At 47.8% G+C, this 25,745-nt stretch overlaps 1 protein-coding gene across 1 annotated transcript in view; it reads right to left on the bottom strand.

Moving 5' to 3' along the window:
* The window catches only part of SCAMP5 (secretory carrier membrane protein 5), a 180,165-nt gene that overhangs the window by 70,884 nt on the left and 83,536 nt on the right, over positions 1-25,745 (bottom strand). Inside the window, exons 5-6 of the mRNA XM_086959325.1 lie at positions 23,208-23,364; positions 9,535-9,636 (exon numbers count right to left, since the gene is read on the bottom strand). Of these exons, the coding sequence (XP_086815451.1) occupies positions 9,535-9,636; positions 23,208-23,364 (259 nt within the window). The remainder of the gene's footprint in view (positions 1-9,534; positions 9,637-23,207; positions 23,365-25,745) is intronic.

Consider the following 25,745-nt stretch of genomic DNA (forward strand, 5'->3'; position numbering starts at 1 on the left):
GTATAATCAGCTTGCTGCCCTTGCCTCTTTCCTCTCTATTTCCATGTGAACGGCCCTACCCCCTCCCTACTGCTTCCCATGGTCCCTTGTGCTGCACTGACCTCCCGCTTGCCTTGTATGGTTTATGGTGCTGCTGCAACCCCTGGCTTCTGCCCTGTAAGGTCTGTTTGGTGCCCCTGCCCACCTCCCTCTATTGTCATGGTCCTACCCCATTCCTCCTACCCTCTGTGGTCTACTGTACCATACATGCAAACATTTTAAACTTGTAAAGAGGGATATTTTGGAGGGAAAAAAATACGACTAAATTGATTTTCTCCTTTGACTTGCACTGAATAAAAAGTAGATTTTAGGCAGGAGACGGCAAAAAAAAAAAAGAAAAGCCTTTTTAAACTTAAAAGCATCCACCGACGCCTGCCTGAGTCGTGTCAGTTAGCATGTACAGTTGTATTGCCACTGCCTCTCCCTTCTGACCTTACTGGTCTATTGTATTGCACAGCCTCTTGCCTGTCCTGCCTGGTTGGTTTGTTGACCCTGCCCTATCTGTACCCTGCCCTCTATGGTGCGTAGTGCGGACTCTGCCCCCATGCCTAAAATCAAAATGAATGTGTTTTTGTGTAAAGCACTGCAATACCTTTAGGTCAAGTCTGCGATATATAAAACTCCCTAATTTCCTCATTTACTGAAATATACTTAGTAGAAAATGCTTTCAGTTTTCCACTTCAATTCTATCAATATGGAATTCAGTTGTGCCACACTTCTGGCATACATTCAGAATGTCAGCACTCTAGTTGCTCATTAGAACACTGGTGAAGCTGCTGATCACCAGGGAGTTAACTGGCAGTTTGCTGCAGGTGTTGAAAGTGCATATTAAAGTCTGTCTGTCATAATGGTTTTTTTTTTTTCAAAACGTTTTTATTGAGAGATCGCATAGAAAAACACACAGCACTCCGGAGGAGCTGTAGCCAGTATAGTACAGTATAAATAGCGATGCATTCATGTATATAAAAAAAAATTCCCCCCCCTGCAACCCTCCGCCCCTCTCCCCAACTTCCCTAACCCCTCCCTCCCCCTAACACCCTTGCACAACATCTCATCAATACTGTACAGGTTAAGTGTGAATACATCAAAGTGTATATTATACCATTAAAGTACCCATCACACTGGTTCTTCTATTTCTCTCGTTGATGTCGGAGGCTCCAGCCACAGGCCCCTGTAATCCGCCCACCGTTTCCAAATGTTATAATGTTTTTTGGGACAGCCCCTGGCCAAGAACACCGGCTTCTCCAGTCCCATGCAAAAGTCAAGACCTTTTTTCCACACAACCACTTTGGGAGCCCTGGGATCCTTCCAGGCCTGTGCAATATCTTTTTGCTAGGGTAAGGCCTAGTAGGAGCAGGTGCCTTTTGTAGATGTTGCCCCCCACTCCTTCTAACACATGCAGTAATCCCAACTTCGAGGTACGTGGGAGGTCCCAGCCCAGTACCTCTGACAGACAATCCCACACACCCGTCCAAAATCTCACCAGACCACCACAGTCCCATACCGTGTGCAGGAGGCCACTTATTTCATAACCACATCGCAAGCATTCGGGTGACTCAATTAGACCAGCCTTCCACAGCTTCTCCCTTGTATAATAAGCACGGTGCAAGTATTTGAATTGTATGAGGCGCAGGCGTACAGCTATAGCCGCTCCCCTAGGGGATTCAAGAGCCTCCCGCCAATCTTCCTCCCCAAGTTCTCCTAGGTCTCTCACCCAACGATCTCCGAGTGGCTGCAGGTCTGAAGAGCAATGTGTAGCTAGTGCCTGGTATATGCGGGATATTTTCTTTTCTTCTAGGTCCCCCATGAATACCTTTGCCTCTATTGGGCTGAATTCAGGCAGGGTGTCCAAGGCTGTGACTGTGGGTGTAAGGGCGTGCCGCAACTGCAGGTATCGGAAGAATTGCGTGCGGGGCATGGCAAATTCGGTACTAAGGTCCTGAAACGATTTAAGGGTTGTGCCCTTTAGAACATGTCCTAATGCTGAAATGCCTATCGAGTCCCAGCCCTCAAAACCTCGCAATGACATTAGGGACGGCAGCTGCCCATTGCGCCAAAGTGGGGTCTCCCTTGTGAGTTTCCCCCACCATCCCATGCGACGCAGCGATTGTCGCCAGACCAGATAGACCACTTGTGTTGCGTTAGGCAGTCTTTTTCCCAGTTGTGCCGAGTAAAGGACAGTATGAAGGGTATCTGGGTCCATGAAGTATCTTTCGAGGGCGTACGCCGGGCCCCCCATGTCACCATACCACCAGTCATTAAGGACCACCAGATGTGAGGCTTGATAGTAGGATAGCATATCAGATGTCGCTAATCCCCCACAGTATGTGGACAAAAAGCAGGTGCGTAGAGCTACTCGTGACACTCCTCTGGCCCAAAGAAACTGACTCAGAGCAGAGTTAATTTGCCGAAACCACTGTGTTGGGATTGGGTACATGTGGTTTTGCAGTTGGTACAGCATACGGGGAAGAGCAACCATCTTAAATATTGCAGATCTACCGTATATATTAAGGGGCATACGGGACCAGCATTTAATTTCTTGTTGCACCCTATCCCACACCGGAATTATGTTACGTTACCAAGCAATAGCCGGCGAGGTCGTCAAAAAGACCCCCAGGTACTTAAGGCCTCCTGCCGCCCTCTGCAACATCGCAGCCCATGGCCCAATCTCAAAGCAGTCACCCAGTGTCCAAAGTGTGGATTTCCGCGGGTTAAGGTACAATCCTGAAACTTCCCCAAAGATTTTCATTATTTCCATGACACGCGGGCCGGACCGATTCACGTTTGTCAGAAAGAAAAGGACATCATCCGCATATAGTGCGATTCTGTCCGATGGTCCTGCCTCCCATTCGAAACCTCTCAGCTGCGCGTCCATCCGGACCCAAGCCTCCAACGGTTCCATTGCTAGGGCGAATAGATATGGCGAGAGGGGGCACCCCTGCCTGGTACAGCGCCCTAATGGGAAGGTCGCCGAAGCCTCCCCGGCCACCCTTACTGAGGCTGTTAGGTCAGTGTACAGCAGCCGAATATAGGACATGAAATGCGGCCCTATGTTGAGACGTGGAAGGAGTGCGAACAAGTATGTCCAGCTCAGGGAGTCAAAGGCTCGGTCAATATCTGCCAGTAACAGAGCTGCTTGGTCTCCGGTCCTACTCATCGCCTCTACTGCTACGTGCGCACGTCTGATGTTGTGTCTGGTCACCCTATGGGGCATAAACCCAGCCTGGTCTGGGTGAATGAGGTCCGTGATATGTGGAAGTAGTCGGTTCGCAAGCGCCTTGGCTAGTATTTTGGCTTCAATATTTAGATGGGAAATCGGTCGGTAGGACTCATGCCGGTCCGGGGGGCGACCCGGTTTGCAGAACACCACTATTTCTGCATGTCGCCAGTCAGCTGGCAGGAGGCCCTCTTTTCTCGCCGCTTCCAGGTCAGCTTTGTAGTGGGGCCCCAATTGAAAATGGTATCATTTGAAGAACTCACTTGGAAAGCCATTGGGACCTGGAGCCTTGCCTGTATTAAGTTCCCCCAGAGCCGTGCCCAATTCCTTAGCCGAAAGCGGGGCCTCGAGGCGTTCTCGCACATCATCCGGGAGCACACGGGGTGGAAGGTCCGCTATAAATTTATCGACGTCTAGCGCCGGAAGGATATCTTGTGGAGCGCATTGGGCCGCCAGGTAACCAGCAAAGCTATTCGCAAGCTCTTTGGGGGCTGAAATGGAGGTGCCAGTATCATCTTTGAGGCCCGGCAGCTCCGGAGCCTGAAATACCCTCTGACAGAGCCTATGGAGCATTGTGCTAGATTTGTCCCCCCATTGATATATTCTGCTTCTCGTCGCCAGCCAAACTTGCCGGGCCTCGTCCAGAAGCAGGGACGCGTATGTTTGCTGTGCTAAGAGCAGTTGCCCTACCTCCTCATGGCGGCCCGCGACTGCACATTGAGTCTCTAGGCGCTCTACTGTCGCCGCCGCTGGCACCAAGTCCTCCTTCCGTTTACGGCGCGCCGCCGTACACCAGGCAATATCTATGCCACGAAGCGTGGGCTTCAGGGCTTCCCAGGCCGCCTGTGCATCCGACACTGTACCCAAGTTCTCCTCCCAGTATCGGGCGATCGCAACCTCCATATGGTGTTGGTAGGCCTCTTGCTGCAGGTTCCAGGTGGAGAGGCGCCATCGAAATGGTTGTCTCCCCCTATCAAGGGTGAGTACTACCTCTACCGGGGAGTGATCCGACAATCCACGCGGCAGAATGGACGCAGAGACAAGCCTGGTCGCGACCGCGGATGGGACAAATATGTAGTCTAACCTCGAGAACGAGTGGTGGACCGCCGAGACATAAGTGTATTCACGTTCATGTGTGTGGAGGTAACGCCAAGTGTCCACCCAGTCCATGACTCGAACCATGTCATGCAGTTTAGTGGGGGTATCTGCAATAGGGCCATCTCCGGGTCGAAGACGGTCGAGCCGATACTGCATGACATCGTTCCAATCCCCCCCGATCACAGCCAGACTCTCAGGGATTTCAGCACACACGGTGAATAATTTTTCGATCAGTGCCCACTGTAGTGGGGGCGGGCGTACACGCTCCCTATTATTACCGGTTCGGCACCTAACATCCCTTGTATAAAGACATAACGGCCCTGAGGATCTATCTACTGCTTCGTGTGAGTGTAGGCTAGTCTGCGTTGCACCAGGACCGCAACTCCCCGAGACCCCCTGACAAAGCCGGCATGATAAACCTGATCAAATCCGTATCTCTGTAGGCTCAACATTTTATTACCCATTAAGTGTGTTTCTTGTAATAGTAGGACATCCACTTTTTCCCTCTTCCCTAGCCTCAACACCGCACCCCTCTTAATCTTGTCAAGTATGCCCGCACATTCCAACTCAGCACTTTCACTTGAGCTCCGGCCCGATTCGGCTCAACATTATCAGCCCCCATCTAAGCGTAGTTGCAATTGTGTCTCTAGCAATGGGTACATCTGGCCAAAACACCCCAACAGTATCACTTGAGACAATCGTGTGCAAAACAACTCCCTGCCCGCATCCCACCTCCCCTGGTCCCTTCCCCACCCTCCCTCCATGTCCCCACTCAATGACCTACCCGCAAACTTCTCCCAACTCCCAACTCCCCCCTCCCCATACCTCAGCAACGTTGAAGTACCTGTCGCGGTATAAGACATCCCTAATCCCAAACGAGAGACTCGAGACTGTCTATGCCAATGGATCCCAACCAACAGCCCCAGAACGTTACAACTGCTCCGTTAGAGGCGCAAACTTCCCCAAAGTGAGGCACGCGTCCGCCTTTTAAGTCCGTCCCACCCCACCCAACCCACATCCCGTGCAATAAGTTTATACTTGTCTGCTCATATATGCGTCGTTATGCGTCTACATCTTCTCCAGGTTGTCCTTCAGCAACCACTGCTCCAACCAGAGCATGCCACTGCCGTGCGACAAATCATCTGCGTCCCACGTTTCTCAAGGATCTACTTTCGGCAAGTCCGGAGGATCAGCTTCTTCTGTGTTCTTTCTCTTAGTAGGGGAGCGTTTCGATGAGCGAGATCTCCAGTTACTTCTGCTTCGTGAACGTCGGGGCGTCCGAGGCGGCAATGCTGAAGAGGATGAGTCTGAGTCTCGAGCTGGTGGAGTATGTGGTCTGATACGCACTGTCTCATCCGTCCAGGTGAACACCTCCTCAGGAGAGTTGAAAAACATCATGCGGGACTGATAGACCACTCGTAGACGTGCCGGATAAAGCAGGGCATATTGAATTTTGAGGCCCCGCAGACGAGCTTTAGCTGCTGTAAAGGACTGGCGCGGTTGCTGCACCAGCCGTGTATAGTCCGGGAATATCAAGATCCTCTGATTATTCCATTGGAGAGGTTCTTTCAATCGTGCTTGTTTCAGGATGGTGTCCCGATCATGATAATTGAGCAGCTTGGCAATGACTGGCCGTGGGCACTCACCAACCGGCGGTTTTTGAGTTAGCGCTCTGTGGGCCCGTTCAATAACGAAGCAGCGGCAGAGGAACTCCGTCGGGAGCCAGCTCTCTAGCCATTCTGCGAGGAAGGCCTCCATGTTGCCTTTTTCGCAGTCCTCTGGCAAGCCGACAAAGCGTAGGTTATTGCGCCTAGCCCGTCCTTCAGCATCCTCTGCCCTGAGCGCCAGGCCTTTCTGTATGCCTTCCATGTGAGCCACCTTCCTCTTTAGGATCACCACATCATCCTCCACCCCGGTGATCCGGGCCTCTGCTTCAGTTATGCGGGCCACCGCATTTCGCAAGTCTTGGCGTAGCAGGGTAACATCCGCCCCAATGGCGCCTATTTTGGTGTCTAATGTGTCCCTAGAATGGGTGATCGCCGCCAAAAGCGCTGCATTGTCCGGCCCTTGGGCCTGGGTTCCCCCGGTGGCTCCGGTGAGTCCGCTGAGCCCAGTAAATTTATTTATGGGCCCCTGTTTCGAAGTTCCACCGTTGTTCCCGCCTCTGGTCATGGTCAATGTTGGGTAGGACAGCCGTCTAGCTCTTCTCTGCGTCTTTCGAGTGTCCTGCTCCACACCATTGGGGGGGGCCCCCCCGTAGTCGCACTTCTCCCAGGAGGTTTCCCCCCCCCAAGAACCGGCAGCCCCGCACCTCCGCTGCCACGGGCCCAAGCAGTAGGTAGCCGGTATACCAGGTCTCAGCCGCCAGTCGCGACTTACAGTGTCAGTCTCCGGCAACTTCCCCTCAAATGCACCACAGTTCGCCGTATACGGCAATCCACCGGGGGCCCCCCCGGTCTCAGGTCAGCAGGATATGTGGACTCGAAGCTGTGAGAGCAGACAGTCTGATTGTGTCCCAGAGTGGATGACTCCAGCGGTCGCCGCAGCCACAAGATGGCCGCCCCAGGGGTCGAAACTAGGGCGCTCACTGCCGTTACCACCTCCAGATGGCACGGATGCGCCGGAGTGTTGGGCACTGTCCGTCGGTCGTTAAAGTCACCAGGAAAGCAGTGGCAGCCCGTTTGCTCCGGGTCCTGCACTCGATTGCCGCTATATCTCCTGGGTCCGGTGTCGGCGGACCACGGGCACCGGGGTTCCGGAGGCCCCTCCGGTTGTCTGTTCCACTGCCAGGTAAAGGTCCGCTAGCGCCTTATGTCCGTAGTAGCCCTCCACTCGTCCGTGCGTATTGTTACGGCGCCAAGGTATCCGTCAGCACCGCCGGGCCAGAGCCCTCACAGCCGCCGCCGGCCGTCTTCACTGCCAGGCGTCGCCAAACTCGAGGTCTCCGGCGCCGCACGCCGCAGCAGGCAGCGCTGGTCCCAAGTGTCGTGGAGCGCCTTCCGATGTTGCAACACGGCTCAAACTTGCGCCACAGCTGCCAGGCTCCTTCAGCTACACCTCACCACACCGGGATTTTGTCGGGTGCGGGGGAGGAAGGATATTTAGGCGGATATTTTAGCGGCGGGACGGAGCTCTGCTAAGCTGCGTCCGCCATGATGGCTTCCTTGGCCATGCCCCCTGTCATAATGTTTTAATGAAATGGAAGAGGAAGATCTTTGAGAATTCATTTAAAATGTGTACTAATTGTGCTTTCTACAGCACAAACCATAATTTCAATGACAAAAAAACTCCCTCATTTTGTTCCTTTCTAAATGAAATGTTTTACGTTTTACCAGTTTGATTCAATCAATATGGCATCAAGTGTGCCTACTTTTGTCAGAAATAAGACTGCTAGCACTCTAGTTGTTCTTTAGAACACCCTGGAAGGCTCCAGTAGAAGCCAGAGGAATCAACTGATAGGCTTCTCCTGATGAAAGTACACGTTTTACTGTGAATGTCAGACTTCATTCTCATAAAGCTGAGAAAGATTGGGTGAATGTACAGAAAATATGCTCTCATTTTAGCCTCTGGGGCACCTTTCCTAACCTCTATGAGAAAATCAACAGTTCTTCAAACATGATTCAAGAAATCCCAGCAGGTGATCAGCATTTTTCACAGAATAAAACAATCACATAACACTGCATAATTCTTTACACGAGTATGGTACCACCAATAAATAATTGATATTGTAACTAAAATCTATTATCATTCTGTATATGGGCTTCTTTTTGTGTCCCTCAAAACCTGACATTCACTACAATGCATTTCAATTGGAAGCAGTGCTTAATTTGCAAAACAAATGAGCGCCAGGGCTCTTGTCAAGAGGCCACTGTACCACACATTGCCCCTGCCAGTGTGGCCAATGACAGTAACAACACAAGTAGTAACATTCACACTTCTACAAGAGTGACATTTAGGACTGGCCCCCAAAGCTATAAAATGGTGTGGGTAGCAGTATACATTAAAATTAATATTACCAGAGTTAATAATTAACTGTTCTTGTGTCATCTATAAATTAGCCAGACAGCGCTACCTTCTGGCAGACTATCACAGGCCCCGGTGCTGACAATTAAGTGACGGTGCCGAGCACCTGAAACCACCGATTCAAATTAAGCACTTATTGGGACAATTGGGAAATAGCTTTTACAACACAGCGATTACCACACATTACCTTTACCACGCATCCATTACAAGGCATATACCTTTAGCACACAAGCCTTTACAATGAAAATGTAAGTATTTCACAGGTAAGTGTATTATATATAATATGGACCCTACCTATTATGACACTTCTGTACCCCTCCCTCTCAGTGAAGGGGTTGTAACCTGCACCGTGATTAGGTATGACGGTTTGAGGAGGATCCAGATGATGAAGCATGCCACCTATGCTCGGTGAGGGAAATCGTCCTTTAAAAGCAATACTTCATTACATCTAGGTTATTCTGGTATGAAAAAATCTTTTTTGTCTTGACCCAGCTGTTTCATTGTGTTGCATTGGGGAGTTAATTCCTTCTGGTCTTTAAATCTCCTCTGGCCCTCTGCTAATTTAATTTAATTGCGGGTTTATATAGCGCTAGGAATCGACTCCCGGAGGAGTATCTCCGCGCTTCGACCGCTGGGGAACCAGTCCTGGCTCACCCCGAGAGATGGTCCCTAATGGGTATCTCTAAGGTGCGACCAAGCATCCCCGGCGGTCTGGGGGGGCCGTTGTGAAGATGAGGCAAGCTAATGCCCAGAGTTGCTGAGTGTGGTCCCTGACTGGAGTAGGCACCGATGCGAGAATTATCGAGCCCGAACCCTGGTCCCGGGCCGTCCTCTGCTTACGAGTCTGCCGCCTCTAACCAGTGAGCCACACCACTCCACTAAGATTTGGTTACATTTACTGGCAGCCATTAAAAAGACATTGTTATCTTAAATCCTACTTTACCTGCAGCATCTCTTCTATTGAGGAAATTACAATATAAATCTATATTTTCCACATCCCACTGTGTTTAATTAGCACTCTTCATCTGATGACGCCTGTACCCACCACAAATAAATATGCAATGCATGTAAAAGTCACACAAACTCAAGCATTGTATTCTCCTTTCACATTCCATCATTCAAACCCCCATTTTAGAATTCAAAATTAGACTCCTTACCAAACTCCCCAACCAGGAATGCCCACAGCCTGTATGATGCTGATCACGGTCTGTGCCATAAATGTGAAGAAAAACGCCATGAAATTGAAGGAGCTGTCCGTCCTGCAGCAAGAGCAAAAGCAAACTCTTTAGCACAGACACTCAAACTGCTTATCTACTGATAAAGGAACAATTATGTTCTTAGGATTTCAAGGAACTCTTAGCCTTGTTCGTCCACCTACACAACTGGTTGAGTATACAATCAGATTAAATGTAGGACCAAATAAGCATCTCTAAAAGAAAACCTGTTACTTTAAAATCTTCAGCCCATAGTCAACTATCCTTCAGTAGCGAAAGGCCCGCTTCCCCATTGATACGTCCCAATTTGACTTACCATTTTTCTGGATTCTGCCTCCAAGCCCCTCAGAGATTCAAGATTAAACAAAGCATTAACATCTTCAGGCACAATTGATGAATTTTCATAGGGAGGCAGAGTAGAATTGGTTATAGTATATAGGACTCATAATATTTAATTTTCTTAGTCTGGAGTCCTGCTCTACCGACATCTAAACTGATCAAGAAACAGATTAAAAAGTCCAGAAATTCAGGAACAACAGCATATGCCCAACCTGAATTAAAGCAAACAAATTGTAAAGCTCTTTCTGGGGAAAATCTGCATCTGCCATAGTGAGTAATGCCAGCATTTGGAGCCTTCTCATTAGTGCACTGCAGTTGTTGGATGTGAAACTTTATTTAAAACCACCTTTGCTGCTATTGCTTTGATGGTTAAATGATTATGCCTCAGAGTAGCTTGGATGCTTCCTCATTCAGAAAGATTTTGAAATTCATGAGGCTATCCTCCCTCTAACAGTGGTAGTGCTTTTAAAAAAAAGGTTCAATTTTCTGGAAATATACAGTTTTCCTAAACCTTCCTTTGTCGAGAAAGCTTGGAAAGTGGGTTTGAAGTCAGGAAGAGATAGTTATAGAGTTGTACATGTGTTGCTGCCCTAGGAGTCATGAAAAACTTTACAGTTAGAAGATGAAGGCACCAAGCTATCTCGTCTCTACCCGGGTTGGCCCACACATTCAGCAGTTGTACACTGGAAATCCATAATCTCAGTCTAACTCTCTTGGCACAAAAGCAGTAGGATTTCATTTTACTTCCAGCTAATGCTTCATAATGTGCTTTGTCTAATTTCCTGTGCATCTTTTCTCATTAATAATGAGCCATATTGTATTCCACACTTGCCTCTTCCAAGCACTAACAAAATTGAGGCCCTCTGAAAATATAATTCCATGATCTTTTATGATCTGCATTAAAACAAGTCTCTTTTAGGCTGTGAAACAGTGGGTAGAGGAAAAGAAAATCTGCCTTTATTTTTAAATGAGCAATCTCTGCCAAATCCAAGGGAAGAATACATTAGTTCCCTTAATATAGCATTTATCCAGGATTAGCCAGACTCTCTCTTGATCAATGGATAATCCCATGCTGTGAGCCGCACTCTTCTCAAAAAGATTTGGCTGGCGATCAGACACCTGGAAAGACAGGTTGTCTAGAAGGAATAAAGATTTAGTCTAAGGAGATTGGGGAGAACTACGGATTATATTTGTGAAGTCTCTCAAGGAAGGAATTCAGGTGCAATAGCAGGCTACAGTCACTAGAGCCTTGTACTATTATTTGGCAGTTAGTTACAATTCTAGAGGACACCCAACTTCACATGTAAACTGCCTCCAAAATATGCACTGTTGTCAAAATGTGGACATAGTACAAATGAAGAAAACGTCAAATAAAATTTTAGAAGACTGATGTCTGTAAATTTCTTGGGGACTAAGAAGCATCTGAATCAAAACTTCAGATATTTCCTATTTTTTAGAGCTCACTCCAACTGTGTCTAAAAAGGTTTTATATCTGAACTGGGGGTAGATTTAGAGTGCAAACGTTTCATAATCTTCCAAACATCTGGATCTGAGAGATGAGCACCCACAGAGGAGAAAGTATGAAACTTCCACTTCTTATCCAGCCACTGGGATGCATGCTACTAGATGACAAATGGTGTCTTGTACTCCAAGGGGGAGTCAGGCAGATACCCTTGCCACATCAATCAATCAGTGATCAGTGACACTTATATAGCGCGCTACCTACCCGTAGGGTCTCAAGGCGCTGGGGGGCGGGGGGGGGGGGGGGGTGCCGCTACTGCTCGAACAGCCAGGTCTTCAGCTTCTTCCTGAAGGAGAGGTGGTCTTGGGTCAGGCGCAGGTCGGTCGGGAGGGAGTTCCAGGTCTTGGCGGCCAGGTAGGAGAAGGACCTTCCTCCTGTAGTCGCTCTTCGGATGCGGGGGACGGCGGCGAGGGCGTGGTTGGCAGATCGGAGGTGGCGCTTGGGAGCGTAGAAGTTGATCCGGCTGTTGAGGTAGCTCGGGCCTTGGTCGTGTAGGGCTTTGTGTGCGTGGGTGAGGAGGCGGAAGGTGATTCTTTTGTTGACGGGGAGCCAGTGGAGGTCTCTCAGATGTCCGGTGATGTGGCTGGTTCGTGGGATGTCGAGGATGAGTCTGGCTGAGGCGTTCTGGATCCGCTGGAGTCTCTTTTGGAGCTTGGCGGTGGTACCGGCGTAGAGGGCGTTGCCGTAGTCCAGTCGGCTTGTGACGAGGGCCTGGGTGACCGTCTTCCTGGTCTCGGTGGGGATCCACCAGAAGATCTTCCGTAGCATGCGTAAGATGTTGAAGCACGCCGAGGAGACGTTGTTGACTTGCCTGGTCATGGAGAGGGAGGAGTCCAGGATGAAGCCCAGGTTGCGTGCATGGTCTGTCGGTTTGGGTGCGGTGCCCAGGGCGGGAGGCCACCAGGAGTCGTCCCAGGCGGAGGGTGAAGAGCCCAGGATGAGGACCTCCGTCTTGTCAGAGTTTAATTTCAGGCGCCTGGTCGTCATCCACTCGGCTACCTCTTTCATCCCTTCGTGCAGGTTGGCTCTGGCGGAGGTGGGGTCGTTGGTCAGGGAGAGGATCAGCTGGGTGTCGTCGGCGTAGGAGATTATGCGGAGGTTGTGTTTGCGTACGATGGCCGCGAGGGGGCTCATGTAGACGTTGAAGAGGGTGGGGCTCAGCGATGAACCTTGAGGGACGCCGCAGATGACTTCGGAGGCCTCTGACTTGTACAGTGGTAGGCGGACTCTCTGTGTTCTTCCGTCGAGGAAGGAGATGATCCATTCCAGCGCCTTGTCCTGGATCCCGATGTTGCTGAGGCGCTGTACTAGGGTGCGGTGGCAGACCGTGTCGAATGCCGCGGAGAGGTCTAGGAGGATGAGGGCCGCTGTTTCTCCATTGTCCATCAGGGCTCGGATGTCATCGGTGGCGGCGATGAGGGCGGTCTCTGTGCTGTGATTGGCTCGGAAGCCGGACTGTGAGGGGTTGAGGGATCCGTTCGTCTCGAGGAAGGCGGCCATCTGCTTGTTGACGGTCTTCTCGATGACTTTGGCTGGAAACGGGAGGAGCGAGATGGGGCGGTAGTTCTTGAGTTCGGTGGGGTCCGCTGTTGGTTTCTTGAGTAGAGCGCTGAGTTCGGCGTGTTTCCAGCTCTCAGGAAAGTTGGCAGTGTCGAAGGATGTGTTGATGATGTCTCGCAGGTGGGGTGCGATGACAGCGTCGGCCTTGTTGAAGACGTGGTGAGGGCAGAGGTCGGTCGGTGATCCGGAGTGGATGGAGTTCATCGTGCGGATGGTGTCTTCGGTGCTGATCGGGGTCCAGGCGTGGAGGGTGGTGGTGGGGGGTGGTTGTTCGGTCATGGTGTGCGTTGGTTGGTTGGTGAAGCTGTTGTGTATGTCCGCGATCTTGTTGTGGAAGTATGAAGCGAGGGAGTTGCAGAGGTCTTGCGATGGGGTGATGTCGTTGTTTCCTGCGCTGGGGTTGGAAAGCTCTTTCACGATGTTGAAGAGTTCATTGCAGTTGTGTGCGTTGTTGTCCAACCGGTCCTTGAATGCTGTTTTCTTGGCGGCGCGGATCAGCTGGTGGTGTTTCCGGGTGGCAAGCTTGAAGGAGGTCCTGTTGTCCGGTGTAGGTTCCCTTCTCCAGACTTTCTCGAGGGCTCGGCAGTTCTTCTTGGAGCTCTTGAGTTCGTCGGTGAACCATGGGGCTTTCTTGCTGCCGGGTCTGCTGGGCGGGGTTCTCAGCGGGGCGAGCTCGTCCGCGCAGATGCTGATCCACTTCGTGAGGTTGTCGGCGGCCTGGCTGGGGTTCGCAGAGCTGGCAGGAGGGTGCTGGCTCAGGGAGGTGGCGAGCTGGTCTGCTGTGATCTTGTTCCAGCTTCTGCGGGCGGCCTGTTGCTGGTGGTGGTGGGTCGTCGTTCTCTTGAAGGTGAAGTGGACGCAGCTGTGGTCCGTCCATTGAAGCTCTGTGGTGTGGCTGAAGTCGATGTCTGTGCTGGAAGAGAAGACTGCGTCGAGTGTGTGTCCGGCGAGGTGGGTGGGGGTGGACACCAGCTGCTTGAGTCCAAGATTGGCGAGGTTGTCGAGCAGGGTGCTGGTGTTGCGGTCGTTGTTGTTCTCCAGATGGAAGTTGAGGTCCCCCAGGAGGATGTAGTCAGCGGAGGGGAGGGCATGTGGGCTGACGAAGTCGGCGATGTCCTCGCTGAATTGTGTGCGTGGTCCAGGGGGTCGGTAGATCAGGGTGCCTCTGAGGGTGGTGTTCGGGTTGGTGTGGATCTGGAAATGCAGGTGTTCGGCGCTGGTCAGGGTGTTGTCGGTGCTGGTCGTGAGACGGATGGTGTTCCTGTGGATGATGGCGATGCCTCCTCCCATCTGGTTGGCGTTGCGGTCCCTCCGGACGATCTTGTAGCCCTCTGGGATAGCGATGGCGATGTCGGGAGCTGAAGAGGCGTTCATCCAGGTCTCCGTGAGGAAGGCAACGTCAGGGGCTGTGGCGTCTAGAAGGTTCCAGAGTTCGATGGCGTGTCTGTGGACGGAGCGGGTGTTGAGCAGGATGCACTTGAGGTGGGTGCTGCTGGTGTTCGATTTGGCGGGTGCTGGTGAGAGGCAGGTCCGGATGCAGGTGAATTTGCAGGCGTGGCAGCTGAAAGGTCCGTGGGTACGTCGTGGAGTGGCTTGATGGCATTCTGGGAGTCGGCCGGTGTTGAGTGCGATGAGGGTGGCGGCGGAGTACGTCAGGCGGGTCGGTCGGGGTCTTCGGGGGCCAGGGGTCCTGGCGCTGGGCGCGGTCCGGTCGCGGACGGGCGCAGACGGGCTTACCTTTGGCGCGCCTTCGTAAAAAGTTATATTTATTTTTGCTGACAAACTGGTTTTGAACCAAAACCTCCTCATTTGATAAAAATCCTGTTTTCAGGGAAAGGAAAAGATATTAAAAGACTTTCCACCAACTACGCCCATCTGAAATTTTTATTACACCCCATCAGTGGATGGCGAGAACAGTCATATGATCAAATGGTAATGACGAGCTTTGTAGAGAATCATGCACAGTAAAGAATACTGCACATTAACATAGAACAACTGTTCTAGCTCCAGCAGCAATGTGAATGTGGATTTGTAATTTTTGCAAAGTAGCTTTCTTCATTCCTGTATTTAGGTTTCTGAGATTTTAACAAGACAATTTTGAGGCTTTGTTAATCTGCCAGCGAGAATCCTGAAATAAGTATTTGAAGAAGGTGAGGTTACTGTGCAGGTCACCTTCCATACACAGCCATAGTCATACTTTAAACTATTGTTCTCTACAAATCTTTAGATTTACTATCTAAATTTCAAGCTTTCAGTGAGGTTTAATTTAGTTCAATAACTAGTCTTCATGTCAAAAAGGAAACATGCTGCCCCGCTTAGAGAATTTACACTTACAACGTTTGTAGAATCTGGGATGAGTATATAGTCAAGCCAAATTGGTCAAGTCTGGGCGAAAGATCTGCTGTTCGTCCTCTGTGTCAAGAAAACCAGTGTCCATGTCCATTGTAGGGTTTTTAAAGTATTAGGATGACAAGCCATTTCAATCTGTAAGGGGTTTTCTTTTCTTATGTGACAGATTAATTTAAAGACACTACAGGAGTAGAAGTGGATAGTGTTTTTAACAGAGTTGTTTTAATATGTTTTGTCTGTATGTGCAAAAACTGGTCTGAATGCATTCCTGTAGGAAAGTGACCCTTTCTATCAGGTCACCCCCACTTTTTGCCTGGTATTTGATGCAATGCAATTTTGACATAAGTGCACTGGGTTCCTGTTATCTGAATCCCCAGTGCCAGATCTCTTTCCCTAAAACTGTAAAATTGCTAACCCAATTGACAATACCTTTAGCATACCCTGTAAGTCCTTAGTAAATGGTACCCCTGGTACCTAGGGCAGGGAGCTACAGCAAGTACCTAAAGCCTGCAGCATGTATTGTGCCATCCTAAGGGGTTCCTCACCACACTCGTGCAAACTGCCACTGCCGGCTCCTTGACATGGGGCAGAGAAAAGTGAAGAAACCACATGGCTGTGTGCCATCCCTGAAAACATTGCATGTAATATAAGTAAGTCAACCCTACAGCAGGCCTTACAGCCAGGGTGCATTATATTACATGTGAGGACATATCTTCATGAGCAGACATGTCCCTGTAATGCCCATGTTCATTCTTGGACATGGGAAGTGAACAGGGAAGCCACCTTGAGTATATGTACTGGGCACTGGTGAATACAAGTTCCCCAGCTACATGATGGCTTCTTTTAAACTGAAGATGTTTGGTATCAAACATCTCATATTAATAAGGCCACACTGATTTCAGTAATGGATTTATTAATACATGCATCCGGAGTGCACCTTCGAGGTGCCCCCTGTAAACCTACCAACCTCTAGTGTACTGGCTGAATGGTGTAGACCAGCCTGCCACCACAGACCGGTTTCTGACTCCGTGTAGGTGACAGCCCATGCTCTCTAAGGGCAGGAACAATGCCTGCTCCGGTTGGAGGTGTTGTCACACCCTCCAAAGAAGATGACTAAGTAATCAGCATAAGCCTGGGTCGCATGTCAAAGGTCGGCAGAGGCTTTTGAAGTCTTCTGCCACCTTTGATATGCGACCCAAAAGTTGAAATTCCACCAGCTGCCCGGTCCCATGTGGCTCCAAGACAGGCGGGAAAATAATCTAGCCTAGAGACGTTTAACCTATCAGACTAAATTCACTCCTAAAGTGACTGCCTGATGTGAACACCTACCTGCTTTTTGGTGGGATTAGGCTCACTGGGTCAGGTTATACCCACTTTCCACAGGAAGTGGTCATATTGGGGGTGTAGTCACCCTAGAGAGAAGTACCCCATTGGCTCTACCTTAACACCCCTGAATGTAGTATTTAAGAGGCACCCCATATGCCAGAAACTGGGCTTTGATGGGTCCAGAAGAAAAGGTCAAAGAAGAGTCACAAGAAAATGAGAACTGAAGATTTCCTTTTTTCTTCTGGTGCCTGCCTGCACCAGTCTCAACAATCGGGACCAAGGGACTCGTCCTGCAGCTGAGCATCTGCCCAGAACCCTGGTAGACTTCCAGCCCTTCACAAATTGATAGCAATCTACCTTGGAGTAGAGGAGCTACTCCCCTGCAGTCCCCAGGCACAGTAGACAGAGATTCTGATTCACAGTGTTGCAGCTCTCTGGCTAACCTGATGCTGCATCTGCTCTAGTTGAGGTACCTATGCTCCTGAAGGTTAGATCGGTCATCCCCACCAGGACTGCCTGGAGCCGCACAGCACCATTACCCGGGGTACAGGACCACTTGCAGCAAACAAAACCTGTAAGAGTCCAATCCGGATGCCCACTGCACCGAGGCGGAACAGCTGTCAAAGAATTTCAGCATCACAGAGACCAAGTTCCAGAGTGGACCAGCTGTCCAAATTTTGGCACCCTCAACTGGCAAAGCCGACAACCGCGAGATCTTTAAAATACACTGAGCCCAACTGACCTATCCACTTTGTACCAGAGAACTCTAGCCTGGGTACCAGGGTTTAGACTGTGGTTTCTTGCTCTCAGGACCCTTGTGACCTGAGCCCACTCTAGTGAACTCCCAGACTTGTCCCCAAATCTCCCTCTGCAGCCTGTTTTAGGGTGCACTCCCTCTCCTTTGCACTGGCATAGCTCAGAAAGCTACAAAAACGAGCAGCACCTCTGCATCGTATGCCACAGTGCAGGTAACTAATGACTGCTGGTGGTACCTAGGACCATAGCGCCCCACCCTGCGCCCCTGTCCCTAAATCCTGAAGGAGCCTCTGCCCCCCTAGAAACAGACTGTAAATAACTATGCAACATTTGCCTTTTCCACCCCTATAGGAAAGCATTTCTGCATAAAGATGCATTTAAGTGAACATTTTACTTACCTGGAAAAACAGATATTTAAAAAAGTACTTACTCGATAACGAAGTTCTTGGTATCAAAATTTAAATAAAAATATAACCCATTTTTCTAAATTGGTCTTGGATTTATTCTTGAGTGTGTGACTTATTTATTTTTTAGACAGTTGAAGAGTATTGGATGCATTTCAGTAACTAGAGAGAGGAGATCCAGATTGAAGTGAGGGAGGATGGGGATAAGAATGACTCTAAAACTTCAACAAAGAACATGTTAGAAAAAGGCTTCTGGTTAGTTCTTCGGTGCACAGCCATTTAGTAAATGGTAAGGGTGAGGGATGGGACTATAATTTCTGTTCAAGGTGAAGATGTTTCTAGGCATGGCCTGCTCTTTTGTATTCCCTTGATAACTGCTTCAGGAAGGCTATGTATAAAAATGGGATTCAAACCACCCCACTTGTGGAGCAATACCTTCCTTGGCCATTAAGAACTTGGAATTGAAGCAAAGTACTCAGACTGCTGTGTGACCAGGCTGGTGTCTGCACAATAGCACGTTTTCCCAGAGGACATTTAACATCACCTGAATTGTGATCAACAAGCTGGAGGCCTGCCTACCGCCTAGAAGCTGATCTGCCTGCTCAGAGAAGGAAGAAGCCTGCAGGTGTAGAGTATGTCCAGGAGAAGCCAACTTTGTCAACGGCATGCCGAACACCTAAAAGGTGATGACTGCCACTGAAAGTGAAGCATGAGCTGGCCCATGTCGAGAGGGGTCTCTTGGTCTCCCATCAGGGCCCCCTCAGTGGACTGATCAGAAATCAAGTTCAATAAGTACCATGTGCTGTCCACAGCCCTGTAACACCCAAAGGCCTAGTGCCTCTTCTGCTCGAATCCAAATGAATCTAGGGGAGGAGGCGTCATGCCCATCAAACTGGCTCCTCAGTAGCAACCTTTGTGATCCCTACCTAGAAGGCGCGGCTGCTAACAACTAATACCCATTAAATCCCAGGCCGTATGCTGCATATACCAGAACAGCCCTCCACCGAGCAGGACTGTAGTCCTGCTCACCCACCACAGCCCAAATTCCAGGTGAAGTCGTCATCAGTGTTGGGTCAGTGGAGATACCGCTGAAAATGCTAGTTAGAACCCCAACTAGGGGCCCACAGCAACGTCAACTGTGAACAAAACATTATACAGGAAAAAATAGAGCAAGAGGCACAGACTTAGGGCCTTATTACTAGGACGGTGGGACAGCTACAGACAGTACGTCGGTGGTGCTCCCACCGGCATCGTAATTGGGTTTTCCGCCTGCCACATTGGGACGGCGGGCGGATCCGTGAGACCAACCACCATGGATCTGGCAGGCTCAAGGAGCCCATCGGTTCGTCGGAGGAGCAGCAATTCCTGCAATGGTGGCAGTGCTTGCCAGGCACATCCGTAGGTATTACAATGTTCCTTTACGCCAGCTCATTAATGGCAGTAAACCCGCCAGGAAGAAGAAGGCGGAAAACGAGATTGGGGCCCTTAGAGATAGAGGGCCCTCCTTCCCCCCCTGGGCCTCACTTTTGGGGAGGGCTATTGTGCCCCCCTACATATCCCTGCAATACGTAGCAGGCACCGCATGGTGCCTGCCACATAGTAAGGGATATGTGTTATGTTCATATTTTGTACTGCGGCTTGAACTGCAGCCCCCAGCACTCGCTGCGTACAAAATATGGACATTGCGACCACCGTGGTGGTGGTTGCAACTTAATGTGCCCAGCGGGACCCCTGACTTGTAGTTGAGAGTTCCCATTTACGAAAGGACGGCGTTCGGACGAAAGTCTGACCTCCATCCTAATCGGCCCCTATATTCTGCAGTAGGTGCACGGACTGTTAATCCCATTTTGGGAATGAACAGTTGAACTGAACTAAAAACTCCACCCGAGTAGATGCCTAACAAACTTTACTCTTGTCTAAGCTTGGGTAGATGCTACATGAATACTAGAAGCTCTTACAATGGGGAGAGGACGCACAGAATGTGTAAACACTTACCTTGGAATTGTAGTTGAAATAAAAACCCCAGTAGCTGAGCACCACTGAAATGTGTAGTATTACATTTTGGTATTCTACTAAGATAAGTACTTGGATGAACAATGAATCATGCACTCATTACCTCTCTGAGAAGACTCAAGACTGCTCACCTCACTACTCTGAAAGTCAAGTACAGCAAGTGTACTTGGCCCAGTTTGTACAACCACAGAAGGATGGACCCCAGTGTCAAACAACTTCAAAGTCCAAAGATGGTGCTCCTGCCTGCTCTGTGCCCCTTGCTCCCAAACAAGGTCCAACAGTGTCTGTATCATGCTTTTGGGGGCTTCTAAAATCATAGTTCAAAATATCCACTCGCTATGGCGAGCCAGATCTAATCAGGACTAGCTATTTTAGGGCCAACTCGCTGTTTAGGCGTGCTGACAACAGGTGTTCTGCCTGCTCATAAAGTGAATGAGCAATAAAGATGCCTTTACATCTTGGTATCTTGTCACATTTGCTCAGCTTTTAGAGACGGAGATCAAAAGTCAGTTTGTCTTCCTACATTTACTTTTCTTTCTGTGACTGAAGTTAGGGGATTTTATGAAGTGAACTGTGTGACAATTGTGCTGTGCAAAGCATGTGAAATAAAAGGTTGGAAGATTTCAGGCTTTTTTCTAACATTGAAATAGCTAATAAGTGAACTGTTCAAATATATTTTACAAGTTATGAAGACACATTTGTAATTCTGTGGTGAAAAAAAGATTTTTATAGGATAAAAAAAAAATCAGAACACTATACTTGGTGCTGTGCACATTTTAAATATTTTTGCTGAAACCCAATTTCCAAACATTGTTAATGCGGTATATGGTTTCATCAATAAAACTACGTTCGTGGTAATGTTTTGTGTCCATTTTATTGGAAAATATGCTATCTGTAAATGACAGTGCACTACCACATCATGCTTTAGTGATATATTTATGAAAAGTGAGCTTTTAAACATCAACTGGGAAATATTCCTGCTCCTACCCAGATGACAATGCTATTAGTGACGAAGAGTCAAGCCAGGTATTCTTTGTAGCCTATATGTGGGCTTGATTCGTATTATACATGGAGCAAATGTTTAGTCTAGTAAAGAGTTTTTTTTGTACGGCAGAAATAGTGAATTTGCATATTTGAAGGTGCTGTCTTATGTGATAATTAACAAAATGATGGCTCCATAAGACAAATATTTGCCTAAGATCACACAATTTGAGACTATGGCTCAGGTATATTTCAGTTAGCTCAATTATTCAAGTTACTAGACATGCAGGTCTAGTAACTTTTTATGACTTTGAGTCATGAAGTTGGAATTTTATTTCTAGTAGTGTTGGCTTGAGTCACATCTGCATTTTGGTTGCTGTGTGCTTATTGGTCCAACCACAGTTTTTGTAACAACTGCAGCAGGCCCGACCATGTACAGGAGATTAAACTTCAACAGAAAGGCTGACAACATCAACCATAAGCTGCTGAATACATGGAATTCTGGCAAAAAGGAGTAGGAACACTACATGGCCTTCTCTCAAATAACAAAGGTGAAGCTATGCTATCCCTTCCTACCAGGTTCAAGAACGTTTCAGGGTCAGCCTTCAGGATAACACAGGACCTCGGCAAACTTACTTGAGCCTTCCATTGTTTGCTATCATCCACACAAAGGAATTTCAAAATACATTTTTCTTACTTAGTCGTGTGTGCTCCTGTGCACACACTCACTCCAAACTCACACAGTTTAGTCTCAACTCGCTCTCAATCTAGATCCAATTGAACAGGAAGCCCTTCTGTGAATACACGAATGCTGGATTCACTGAGATATGAAAACAAAAATCACAAAGCCTGCGGAGACTTTCTCGTCAGATGAGCTAAAGGTAGAAGAGCATGTTCTATTTGGCAATGATGGAGGTATTTCTGTGCCAACAAGAAGCGTTCCTATCACCCAATGTAATGCTGCTTAGCTTACCATCCTTCAAACCTAGACCAACTAATGTCTACAATAAGCATTAACTCATTGGGCCGTCTTGCCAGCTATTAGTACGTTTTCAGTGTTTCCTTGGAACGTGCATTATAATATATAAATTAGTTTCCAATCATTTGTTAAAACAGAATTTGTTTTGCCTGAAGGTTAGTGTTCTTTAGGAAGTTATTTTCAAAAAGATTAATTGAAACAAAACTGCAGATATTTTACCATTTATGAATATCAGAAGAGATCTGTGATGTAGAATTGAAGTTACTGTACAATCACCACATTTAATTTACTGCATCCTAAATTAAGTGCGGCATCAAACAACAACATAGTAAAGGAGTTGAGGCTGTAATAAAATATTTCATGATACTTAGAAAAAGTGCATGCACTGAACCCAGTAAGCAGTCCAACCTGAAGGACAAGCCCTCAGGTGGCCTCCATGCTTCGTTTGCACATGCACTCACTTAGGGTTACTGCACGCTGCATTCCATTTCTTCTATTTACATTCCAGAAGAAAACAAACTGCAATCTGGCCTTTTCCAGCTCCCCCTTCCCGCCTCAGAAAGTGACTGACAATTACATAACATAAATACAAATCAGGTAAAGATGTAAGATTTCAGTTAATTGGTTAGTAGATCAATTTTCATAAAAAACATTGCTAACCCAGTTACTGCTGCAGTTTGACAAACGTCAGGGTCTCTCCCTTTACAGAAGAAAAAGTAGCAAACAGGCTCTCCGAAATTCTTGGCTGTTCGTGCACCTAGACCCCAGAGCGAATCGATTCTCCCTAGCCCACATCTAGCTGCCCACACCTGATTGGTGATTGGCTAGGTGCCACATTATGATTATCAAGTTGAAGACTTCCACCTGCACGGATAAAACTGTGGTGACACTTGTGTAAAGCAGCAGCAAATGGGCTAATTCAAATTGGGCTGCGCAGCTCCAGTATGCAGAGGACCATGTAGGGCAGGGGTCTCCAAACCGGTCCTGGAGGGCCGGATCCATTCCAGATTTTTGAAATATCCCCATTGAGATACATGCAGTAATTTTAAAAATCTGGCATGGATCCGGCCCTCCAGGACCGGTTTGGAGACCCCTGATGTAGGGGAATGTATGTAGCAGTTTATTTAATATTTAATAAATACTAAATGTACTTATTCATAGTGGTTTTAATTCAAGAAATGGAAAAAAAGCTGAGCAAGAGCACAAAATTTGCAGGAATCTCAACATTTTAGCCGAAATACTGAGTGTATGGCCAGAGCATCATTGAATTTCTCGCAGATATTTCAGCGAAGTGGCCTACTATTCTGTACTGGAGCTACGCACTCCTGACTTAAACACAGACAGACAGACAGAGCAAAGACAAAGTAGAGAGATGGTGATCACTTACTTGAAAGCTTTGTATATAGGTCTAAACCAGCAGACATAGGAGCATGGCGTAAAGAGAAGAAGCCAGAGAAAGGCCAGTCCAAAGTTAACCGCACCGCCTCCGCCAATGAGCCACGCCAGGCAGCCAATCAGATTCACTGCCAGGGTGATGCTGTTCACTGCAAACACATACACACAGACACACAAGAGTGGCACACCCACTGCAAGAAAACCATGCTGTGACCGGTGACAAGCCATGGCAATGTGCAAAGAAGGAAACTATAGGGACCTTTCCAACCCACTCCCACTCTCAAGTGACTGGTCAACAATAATGTCAGATAGGGTTTGGTTGAAAATGATGCATATTGTAACACACTATTCAGATTAAAACACTGATTTGAGCTTTGGTTTATGAGGCTCCAAAGCATACAGCTTATTGGGGGACATGGCCTTGACAACAGCTTCTCACAGTATTCTGGTTTAAATAATTTGGTAATTAGCTGCACAAAGCCTTGCAGTCAATAAAAGGGCACTTATGTGTTTACTATCACTTCTATTCCTCCCCTCCCCCAATACCCCACCATCTACAAACGCCAGAGCTGAAAGTTACACATTGTTTAAGTATCATGTTCCTAAGAGTGATGCAGGAAGTAAGGGAGAGGACCTAGGATTGTTCTATACTTCTGTGGTGAGAACAGACATGGGAAAGGGCAGAGTACATATAGGCAGAAGTAAAAGAAAAGGCAAAGCAGTTAACAAGGGATACGAAATAAACAGGAAAAACAAGTAACTGCCACTTTTCCATAATTCCAAGAGCAGGGAGAGAAATAGACCCGACTGTCGCCAGCAGAAAAAGTGGTCCTCGTTTTATAAAAGTTATTAAATGAATCAATCGGGTGCAAATTTAGAGCGAGTTAAACCTTTACCATGGCTGCACTTAAGCAGTGTGCTCGGCTTTGTGTAGTGGCTTATTTGCATACATTGTCCTCAAACTGAAGGTAGAAAGCAAAAAGAGCATTAGCTTTCTGTTGGAAATGTTTGATTTGGTTCATAAAATCATTGTAAAAGAGACAATTACTTTCTTATGCAAACCTAACTGCTTGATGGGAAAACCTAAACAAGACATAGAACTTTTAAAGAGCAGTAGATTTCAGAGATTGCTTCCACAGAACAAGCTAACGATTCAACTAACTGGGAGTATTTCACATCCATGAGCTGTGTGGTATCAAAGTCAGTGTGCCCCACAATTTCGAGTTGGTCCGCTCTTATGACAGAATTGAGCTGCACTCTTCGCCAGCCTTCCAAAGAAAAGAAGTGGCCTTGGTCATTAAAAAATAAAATAATGGTGGGAAGAATGGTCGAAACTTGAGAGAAAAGAGCAAAGCGTTTGGTGTGACCTGGAAAAACAGAAAGAGCCAATTCCCAGGTTAATACTAGCTCATCGTCTCTCCTTTTGTTCATCAAGGCTAACGAGCCAGAGCGGTAAGTAAAATGAGGAAAAATGCATGTTGCACCTCAAAAGAGAAGGACGCTAGTGCTTACTTTGCAATAAAGAATTAATTGTCAACACACACTCTCATGCAACTGTTCAGGTTCTTCAGAAGGGTAGACCTACCTACCTTTGAATCCCAACACAAATAGTTGACACAAATCCTAAATAGATCGGAGTTCACAAATCAGCATTTCTTTTTTTTAGGGGAAGGTGGAGGGGTGGTGGGGGCGAGTCCCACATGAGACCAGCTCACTAATCAAGGATTATTGTTTTGATGTCCTGTCACACATTCTTTCACGTAATGGGAGTTTCAGTTCACTTAAAAGTGCTACTTGAGTTGTGTCCCAGGATAATATTTGGTACATCACACTCCACGGTGAAGGGGGCAAGAAGGGAACATACAAGAACACGCCAGAGCCTACCCTTCATCAGCAATCCTAGTTGAGTTCAAAGACCAAACAGAAGACTGTCTCCTAATAAAAATATATTCTGGACGGGATGGTCTGACCCACATGTGTGGAAATCATTCTTAAGTTATCCTATTCGACAAACTGTAGCAGAGGATAAAAATCAACTTCTGTGTCAATTGTGCATCTGAATTAAATTCCTCCATAGCCAACTGCACCTTTCAAGCACTGGGTTTAAAGACACTAGCTGAAGGAGAATTAACAGCTCCACTTTTAAAGGTGTGTCAATCAGGAGTGATTGCACCAATGTCACTGCTTGCATGGCAGTCACCAAGACAGAAAAGTAAATCTGGTTTAGTGCCAATCCAATTCTTGGTCATACAGTAAATCATACCAAAAGAAAGTTCAGTGCACAGGTCATTTACAGACCGTAGACCAGGCTTCTCCAGCAAGTAGCTCGTGAGCCATAACAGAAGATTGGGCATTACTCTCTCCTATAACATCATGGAACTCATCATTGATATGGCTCTGGGTTTTAAAGGTTCCATGATGGTGATGCTTGCACTTGTCAATATTTCTGTATGTTTTAGCACTTCAGAATCAGATTCTGTGAGCTAGCATGTTCCCCAATAAGAGCAAATAATATAAACTACAATGGAAG

Source organism: Lissotriton vulgaris, chromosome 2_2 (genome assembly GCF_964263255.1).
Source record: "Lissotriton vulgaris chromosome 2_2, aLisVul1.2, whole genome shotgun sequence".
Lineage (NCBI taxonomy): Eukaryota > Metazoa > Chordata > Amphibia > Caudata > Salamandridae > Lissotriton > Lissotriton vulgaris.